Source organism: Chionomys nivalis, chromosome 17, assembly GCF_950005125.1.
Source record: "Chionomys nivalis chromosome 17, mChiNiv1.1, whole genome shotgun sequence".
Lineage (NCBI taxonomy): Eukaryota > Metazoa > Chordata > Mammalia > Rodentia > Cricetidae > Chionomys > Chionomys nivalis.
In genome coordinates, this window is record NC_080102.1 from 59,167,491 (window position 1) to 59,176,301 (window position 8,811).

The 8,811-nt window shown below is 50.8% G+C and overlaps 1 protein-coding gene across 1 annotated transcript; it reads right to left on the bottom strand.

The window, feature by feature from the left end:
• Positions 1-561: 561 nt before the first annotated feature.
• On the bottom strand, positions 562-8,482 carry LOC130888445 (keratin, type II cytoskeletal 74-like). Its single transcript, XM_057791329.1, is given in 9 exon segments — positions 562-610; positions 1,125-1,198; positions 2,311-2,508; positions 2,578-2,710; positions 3,620-3,773; positions 3,776-3,824; positions 4,422-4,732; positions 4,735-4,901; positions 8,454-8,482. Coding segments are annotated over 9 exon segments (1,164 nt in total).
• Positions 8,483-8,811: the final 329 nt, after the last annotated feature.

Sequence of the window (8,811 nt, forward strand, 5' to 3'; positions counted from 1 at the left end):
AAGCGTCCTTCTTCACTGTGACCTTGGCATTCCTCCTCTAAAAGTGGGTGTGATTGTGATAAGCCAGCAGAACATCATGAACCCTGCTGTCTGCAAGGTTTGAGCTGGTTCGTAGGTGTGTGATGTGGGCTAGTTCAACCACTCTGAGAAAGAGCTTCCCTATGTGTCCCAAAGGTGTGGCTTGTGCATTCTCTGCAGAGTTAGGTGAGAACCAGAGGCAGCACATACTGGCTTCTGGCAACCTGACACATAGTAGGTGCTTGACAGGTAGAGCAGATATTATTGATAATAAAGATGATGATGCAGGGTGGTTAAAAACTTTCTCTTCCACGTGGCTCTGTGGATAGGAGCTCATCAGGGGATCTGCAAACATGTGCATCTTTTTCCTGAACAATCCAGTCACTCTACAATGGCCTGGCCAATGGGACAGAGAAAGACTGCCGAAAATCCCACCCATTCTGAGAAGGGCAGAAAATCTAGACAATTAAGAATATGACCGCAATTCCCCTCCTCTCTCTAGACATCCTTTCTCTCCACTCTGTCTGATTGATCATAGCTTCCTTAGCTCACGAAGACGATGATATCTTGAGTTTCCAAAGCCTCCTGAAAACTGAAGGCAAGAAAAGTCAGAAGCTCACATGGGACCTACTGGCAAGGGAAGGTTGACTGTGTCACTTAGAACTTAAAGTAGATAGCGGATGTCACGTGCACTGGAGACAGTCCTAAAACTCAGGGAAGGAGGGTTCAAGTGTGATGGTTATCTCTGGGCAGAAGCAAAGATGTTCTTCTCCAGACACTGAGATGAGTGGGGCTGATCAAGTGGTCTTCTTGGCCAGGGTACCTACAACAGCGCTCTTGTCCTGGGAGTCCCTGAGGTCTCTTGCTCTTGCTCCTCTAGTCTTGGTCTGGCTGTTTCAAGGGCTGTTGGGGCTGCCTGCTGCATTGCCAGTCCCAAAGTCAGAGCTCATGGAGCATGAATGATAACCATAGGAACCACAACCGCTGCTGCTGACAGCTGAGGAAGAAGGGATGGGAGTAAGTGTCTGCCAGCAAGTGACAACAACTAGGCAAAAGATGGGAACTGTAGCTCTGATGCATACACTACACTCACACACATACATTACAACAGGACCCTTGGGAGCTGCAGCAAGTCAGCAGAGTAGGATGAAATCCCAATGATGCGGAAGTTGTCTCGAACCTGGAGGGAAGGCCATCATGACTGCAGGACCAGAAGAACCATTCCTGAGATGCCCAGCACAGTCAGGTTGTTGCTGTAGGACACCTCCCCTTTGCACTTGCTAGCACCAAGGCAGTGCGTGGTGGAGCCCTGCACTCTGCAGGGAGCTTTATCTAGGTCCCAGAATGTTCCCGCGGATGACCTGGATAGGCAAGGCAGATGTTCCATAAAGCAGCCCTGACTTAGAGCCACAGGCCCGGATGCTGGACTCTGAAAAAGTCCCCAGACTTCTGCGATTTCAAGGGCTACCAGCAGAGCATTTATAATGGAGTACATAAGTCAGTCAACCATAGTTTAAAAGGTGCACCTGTTCCCGGACCCTCCATGTCACATGAGGTCCTGGGAATGCAAGGAGAAGAGTCAATGACAACCTGTCACTAACTGTTGTTGTGGCTCCTCAGAGGGTCCCTGGAAGGAAAACACACACACACACACACACGCACTGACGCATACACACATATATACACTGGCACATACTCATAGACACACATTCACATGCACACACATACACACTGACACACATACACACACACTCATACACACACCCACATACATACACTGACACATGCACACATACATACACTGACATATACATACACACACACACACACACACACACACACACACACACACACAGCATTTAAGAATTTCTGTCTTCAGGCAGGTGAGACCAGGGCAAAACAAAGGGTCCTGTGGCACAGGTGGGAGAACCAGGTCCCTCCACGAGGACAGGAATGTAGGTGACCACAGAGGGGCCTGTCTTATCCTGTGCACACAACCACTTGGGAGAAGGAGGGCCAAGGCCTGCTCTCAGAGGGTCACACACTACAGACATGTTGGACACAGAAAGAAAAAACAACAACAACAACACAAGGCCACAAGGCTACCTAGAGCACCCGAGCTCCAGCCCTGCCCTGTAAATGGAGATCTGGGGGAGGGAAAGTCGCTATTCCTTTTCTGCCCTACTGTCCTGTCTGTACAGTGGGTAAGTCAGACATAAATCTTCCCAGAATTATGCAGGTGAGAAAGAGGGCCTATGGTTGTCCTGGGACTCTCAAACCCAAGAGGGAGACCTGCTTCTTCCTCGAGGGAGGGCAGCCTGTGTCTTCATCGCAGGTGGAACTGTGCCTCTCGTTCTTCTCCAGGTCACTGCTCACCTGCTTCTTCACATTAGCGATCCTCTGGATAAGCCGGTTCAGCTCCGACATCTCATTCCTGCTGTGCTTCAGATTGTTCCCATGGCAGCCAGCCTCCAGCTGCAGCTCCCGGATCTAGTGTCCCAGAGCAGGTAGATGGGGATGAGATGGAGGAACTGACTGGTCCCGGGAGAACACACCTACTCTAGGCAGCTTGAGGTTACCCTGAAATGGAGGTGGTGAAGCCAGCACCAGGTGCCCTTCCAGCTCTGACGTCTCCTGTCCTGAGTCTTTCCCTGGGGAAGCAGGGACAGTGTAGTTCCGTTCATTAAGTCCTCTCCAGGGTGAGAGTTCTGACCGCCTCTTTGTTCGTCATCCTGCACTCTTAAAGGCCCAGCTTGGTTCTGCCCTGGCATCGCAGATCCAGCCTGCCCTGCTCTTTCTGAGGCTAATCGTCTCCTGCAGAACTTTCCCAGGCACAGGTTAGAGGGAACACACATGTCCTTAGAGAGGGTACAGGTGGGACTGAAGTGTTTCAGGGGACAGTGGATTTCCTCTACCTATGCCCAGTCCTGTAGGAAAGAAGTGGAAGCTCTGTGGACAGGAACATGGGACAGGAAAGGACATAAGATTCAACTACACCTGCCATCCTTGCCTGACGGTGCTATTGTTGAAATTTGGAGTGTCCCCCAAAAGCCCATGTGTCCCCAGCCTATGGTACTGTTTTGTAGGTTTTTGGAAGCTTCTAGTCATGGGACCTAGCTGACAGCCACAGAGTTGGAGAGGCAGGGCTGCGGAATTCCAGCCTGACCCTACTTCTGGCCCCAACTCTCTGCCTCTTTGCTGGTAGCATGAAACAAGTCGCTGCCCATCCCCATGGAGCTACCAGCTGCTATGCTTCCCAGCCACAAAGGACAGCACCCCTCAAACTATGAACCCAAACAAACCTGTCAGGCGCTAGTGACAGCGACAAGGAAAGTAACTGAGAAACCAGAAGTGACCACCAAGAGGCCAGCGGTGTGAGTAAGGAGTCTGTAGGTTTCCTCATTGCATCCCGAAAGCCTGTGCAGAGCCCTTAACCAGCAACTAAAGGCTCCAGAGGGTCTGTGAACCCAGGAACTCCTACCTGTCGATCAAGTGCTGTCACAGGGATTGTCACACAGGGCTGTGTTGTCATGTGTTCTCTCCCCTAGCCAGAGAAGACCGCACGAGCTCCTGACCCAGGAACCGTTGGTGGCCTGCTCACCTCTTCTTGCTGTCCTCCACAGCATCCCGCATGCCCCTCAGCTCCAAGTCCAGCCTCACTCTGTCCCCAGACAGCATATCCAGATGCTTTTGCAGGCTGCTGATGTGGGCCTCGTACATAGGCTCCAGGTTCTTCCTGCAGTTGTTTAGGTCAGCAGCTCCCATTTGGTCTCCAGCACCTGGTTCTGCTGCTCCAGGAAGCGCACCTACAAGCCAAACCCATAGCTACCTGGAACCATACAGATATTATCATGCCCCATGGACGTTCACCATTGACTTCCAAAGAGAAAGGGGTTTTGTAAAATTCCTGTCCACCAGCAGCCCTTCCTGGGAGACATCGTGAATAAGTGCATCCCTGACTTTCTGGACCCCTAGTCACTGAGTGACCACTTAGCCAGGAGACAGCATTCTAGCTTCTTCTGAGCCTGACCCTGGGCCCAGGAGACATTCCCTCTAAGCCTCCCTGTTTGTGAACCCTGCCTTCCCTATTGGGCTCAGTCTCTCAGCTGTTCCATTCTTTAAACAAACAAACAACAAAACAAAACCTGGGGACACCTTTCACAATTTGACCTTCAGGAACTTACCACTTTTCTCAAAATAAAGCTACCTCTATTTCCCTTCTCTATAAGATTCCCAAAGGATGCAATCTTCATTTATTCCCCCCTCTGGGCACCTTGTAAATCTATTCCCTTCCCCTTGTGATGAGGGACCACCCATCCAGCTCACATCACATCTATCCATTGCTCGGGAAACAGGAGAATTGCTACTGCTGTACCATCATCATGCCTTCCTATAAGGCTCACCTTGTCGATGAAGGAGGCGAATGTGCCATTCAGAGCCTTGATCTGCTCCCGCTCCTGCGCCCACACTTTCTGGATCTCAGGGTCCAGCTCCACATTAAGGGAGGCCAGCAGGCTCTTGTTGACAGTGACCTGGTGCATACCCCCAGGCAGACACACAGATGGACAAGTGGGTCCCAGGGCCACACTGCCAAACATGCTTCTGGCAAAGCCGCTGGCTTGAGTCCCTCCATATCCAGAGTCCTGCCCAAGGCTGTGCCCTGTGACCCGAGCACTGCCTCCTGACACACTAAAGGAAATGTGCCTAAAACTTCAAGACTGTAGAGGCTCCTGCTGCCAAAGCTGGCTCTAACCCTGTGGCCAGTTTTCTGGCAAGAAGCCACACTGCCCACGGGTCTCCTTGGCACCAGGGCAGAAAGCACACTGAAGTTGCCCTTGTCACTGCCTGACCTGAAGTTCAGTTGCCAACTGGTGGTGGTGGAGCTGGAGCACGATACCGGAGCACAAGAAGGCTGGCTCCTTTTATCTCCACAGACGCCTGGAAAGGGGTGTCACTCCACTATCTCCTTCCCCTGCTGAAGGGCTGGAGCAGTTTGCAGAGCACAGATCTCCAAGCCTTTGAGCAACAAAACCTTTTGATAGAAAGTGGAATATGCTGCCCTTGCATGCTGCTGTGGTCTAATTTGGAGTTTATCTGTTCCCTAATGAGGGAGCTGCAGAGTTAGCCCCCTCAGCAATCTCAGCTTTACCTTTCTAGTGAAGCCTCCTTCCTGCTTATCTATCAGCAAGGCACAGGGAAATGGCTGCCTTCATCCAAAGAGGGTTCCTTAACATTCCAGGCTTCCCTTGCCTCCTGTCTCCTGCCACCTGATCTTCTTGAGGAACAGGGTGCTGAGAAAGGAGAGGGCGCTGTCCCCACAGATCTAGCTAGATCAAAAACGGGGGTTCGTGGAGTCACCATTTGGCTTATGCTGGACCATACCTGTCCGTCAGTAGGTAGGCCCCAAGACAGGGTAGAGGTGGGAGCCAGTGTCATTCTGACCCCTGCCTGCATGAGCACTCTGTGGGCATTCTCTGTTGGGCAGGGAGTGCTGCTTATGGTGACTTCAAAGATACAGCAGTAGAAGCCTCTCAGGCAGCTGCCGTGCTGAGGTTATCTGTCCATCCTGAGAGTTCAGGCAGGAGATGGACAGCAGCCAACCTCTAATTGTGTAGAACCTATCCTGATAAAGTTAGTCAGAGGTATAAATTCCTAGAATTTCACTGCTGGGCCCCCAGGGCACCGTTCTGCTAATTCTCTGATCAGTTTTACGAGATGCTCCATTTTAGGATAGAAAACATTGGTCCTTGAGAAGCCAGGGAGGCCTGGTGGAGTGCGAACTTTTTGAAGTATCTCAGAGCAAGGTATCTGGGAGCTGTCCCAGCGCAGGGCACTGTCCCTACCTGTGAGTGAGTGCACTGGGGAGATTTGACAAGCTCTGACTGGGCAGAGGGTGGTAGAATAGCTTCCTCTGAGGAGAGGGGCATGGAGAGGGGAGGAGGAACAAACCTGGGGAGAGGAAGGAGGAGAGAGGCAGAAGCCACCTCAGAGGAGCCCCCACCCCCCGGAATGGTTCTCATGTCAGCCCTGAAGCAGAGACAAGTACTCCCTCTCAGGGGTCCTGTATCCTAGAGTTCCTAGCAGAGCCCGGCCTGGAAGCTCAGAGAATCTAACAGATGGGATGGCTTTGCCTGGAGTTTTCTAAGCTAGATTGCAAGGGTGATGGGGTCTTCCTTTTCTGATATGGAAATGTCAATCAACCATGTAAGGTCCTTGACCTGGAAGGACTAGTGTATGTACCCGGACTAGGAAGCAGGGTCTGCACGAAGAACTGATGGGAAAACTAGACTTCTTACCGGGGCCTCAAAATGGGGCACTGACAGAGCAGTGCGTGCAGAGAAGACTTGGGGTACACAGCAGCAGGTTTTTAGGTGTCAGTGAACATGCTGCAGAAGCAATGCATGCAGAGAAGACTCGGGGTACACAACAGCAGGTTTCTAGGTGTCAGTGAACATGCTGCAGGAGCAGTGCATGCAGAGAAGACTCGGGGTACACAACAGCAGGTTTCCAGGTGCCAGTGAACATGCTGCAGAAGAGATGTGTGTTAACGGAGTTCTCAGACACAAATCCACATGACACCCCTCTCCGGGGCTCAGGGACCATCGTGGAAGAGGAGAGCAGGAAGACTGTCATATATAACAGTGAGAGGTCAGAGAGGTCAGAACAAAACAGTGCCTCCTGGATATGACAGGATGGCCGCATTCAGGAACTCAGCAGCTGGGGCTGCCGGCTGAAGATCAAGTCTTTCAACATTCTGTCTTGGGGTGGGAAAGGATCATGAGCCCAAACTCCTGACTAAGAATTGTAGACAGTTAAGTTTCTGGGGCCTCTCTAGAGGTGTTTGCGTTTTCTTTAAGGGGGTGACTCCTGAGAGGTCGACCCTGCTCTAGTGAATGACTCCACGCCCACCGGTGTATTGGTAGTCAATTGTTATAAAAAATGGAGTTGATTTTTATTTTAAAAATATGACATGAAGTTGAAGGGTAAGAATGTGAGGTTAGATTAGGGAGGAGTTAAGGGTGATATAATCAAAATACATTGTATAAAATTCTCAAAGAATTGATTTTTAAAAAGAATGAGTGGAGCCTACCTACACTGCTCAAAGCAGCAAGCTAGGGGGACTAGGAAGGGAATCTGGGGTCCTGGCACCCTTCATGTTCCTTCCCAAGGAAGTCCTGAGTGTGCCCACGTACAATCTCCACCTGGGGTGGTCAGCTGTGGTGATTGTGACGTTAAGGGAGAGGCAGAAGAGACAGCAGGGCTGTGATTGGTTGATCTCGGTTGAGGCCACTGGCTCCTTCCCTGCCAGGATAAATAGATCTTGGCTGTCATTGCCATTGTTATTGGTGTGTATGTATGACCAGGACAGGCACACTTTGTCTGAGTAGAGACAAAGGTGCCCTCCTGACTCCTAGGAGATGCAGTGCTGGAATGGGCTTTGGCCCAAGGATCTCTTCTAGCTCCCCACCTCCACCCCACCTAACACCGCCCCTCCCCCGCACAGTGCACCATATGGGCTATCCTTCAGTTGCTCACGGCCATCTTCATCCCCACCCCACCCCATAAGTGCACTGGAGTAGTAAGACTCTAAAGCCTGGAGACACTGAGTCAGTCGATGGGTATGGAATCGAGAGCCTACTGTGTGTGCACTGTATATTAGACTCCAAAGGGAAGCTGTCCAAGCTGGAGGCGACAGAAGAGATGTAAGTGGGATGTGTTCTGTGATAGTCGTTGCAGTTTTACCTCCACCTGCCTGTGTCAACGAATGACTCAGACAAACTGTGTCTGTTCCGGAGACCACACACACACACGCACACACGCACACACACACTCAACAATAACAATTATGATGACAAACAAGATCTATTTGTCCCAGACAGGGAAGAGGCCAACAGCCTAAAATGAGAGTCTGTCAAGTCTAGCTTGGCAAATGTAAATGTTTTGGGGTCACTATTGGGAATACAGAGTGGGCACCTGGAAAAAAAAAAACCCCAGCACAGTCCTTTGCTCCCTCTTATGCTGTAGCAGCTGACATGCCAGGGGAAGAGGACCAGATAATGACCTTATGAGGGTGTCAATGTATTTTTGAGTGTCTTTTGTCATGGGTTTTGTGACCTCCCTCTCTCGCTGAGAAAATGTCAGTAGTCCTGACCTCCTGCGGGTTTCTGTAGGTATTCAGAGCTGCTCTGTGTCTGGGCGGCAAAGGTCATGTTCTGCTGGAAGGAAACAGCCCACTGTATAGCTATTGTTGAAATTGGGATTCTTCAACTAGTTACTTTCAAGTGTGCTTTTTGTAGGAGGTTGGGCTTTCTGGTGTGAGTTGCGATCTAAAAGGCTGGATAGCCTGTAAGGTGCAGAGAGTGGACTGTTCAAATCGTCCTCCTCTCCCTGTGGGCAGTGTAGAGTCACACAAGAACCTCCAGGGACAACCTCACCAAGCCTGTGCTGTAAGTAGGCTCGGCATTGCCTAAGCACTTTAGGAGATGCAGGGACCCTAGAAAGTTTCAAAGAAACTGAGTCCATTGAGTTCCCATGTTGATACAGAATATTCTGGGAAAACAAAAATCCAATCCTGAAAGTACATCCCAGCAGAGAAAAGTAGAAAGGAGCACCAAATGGGACAGCATAACAGCCCCAAGGGAATAAAGTTGAGGTCAGGTCTGTCTGCTTTGCAGGGGTTACCGAAGGTCATGTTCCTCTAACCCTTTGATCTGTCCCTGTACCCAAACAGCCACTCTGGGAAGATTCTGAGATCAAGGTCATTCTTGGAGAGAGGGCCTGGCACTCAGTCTC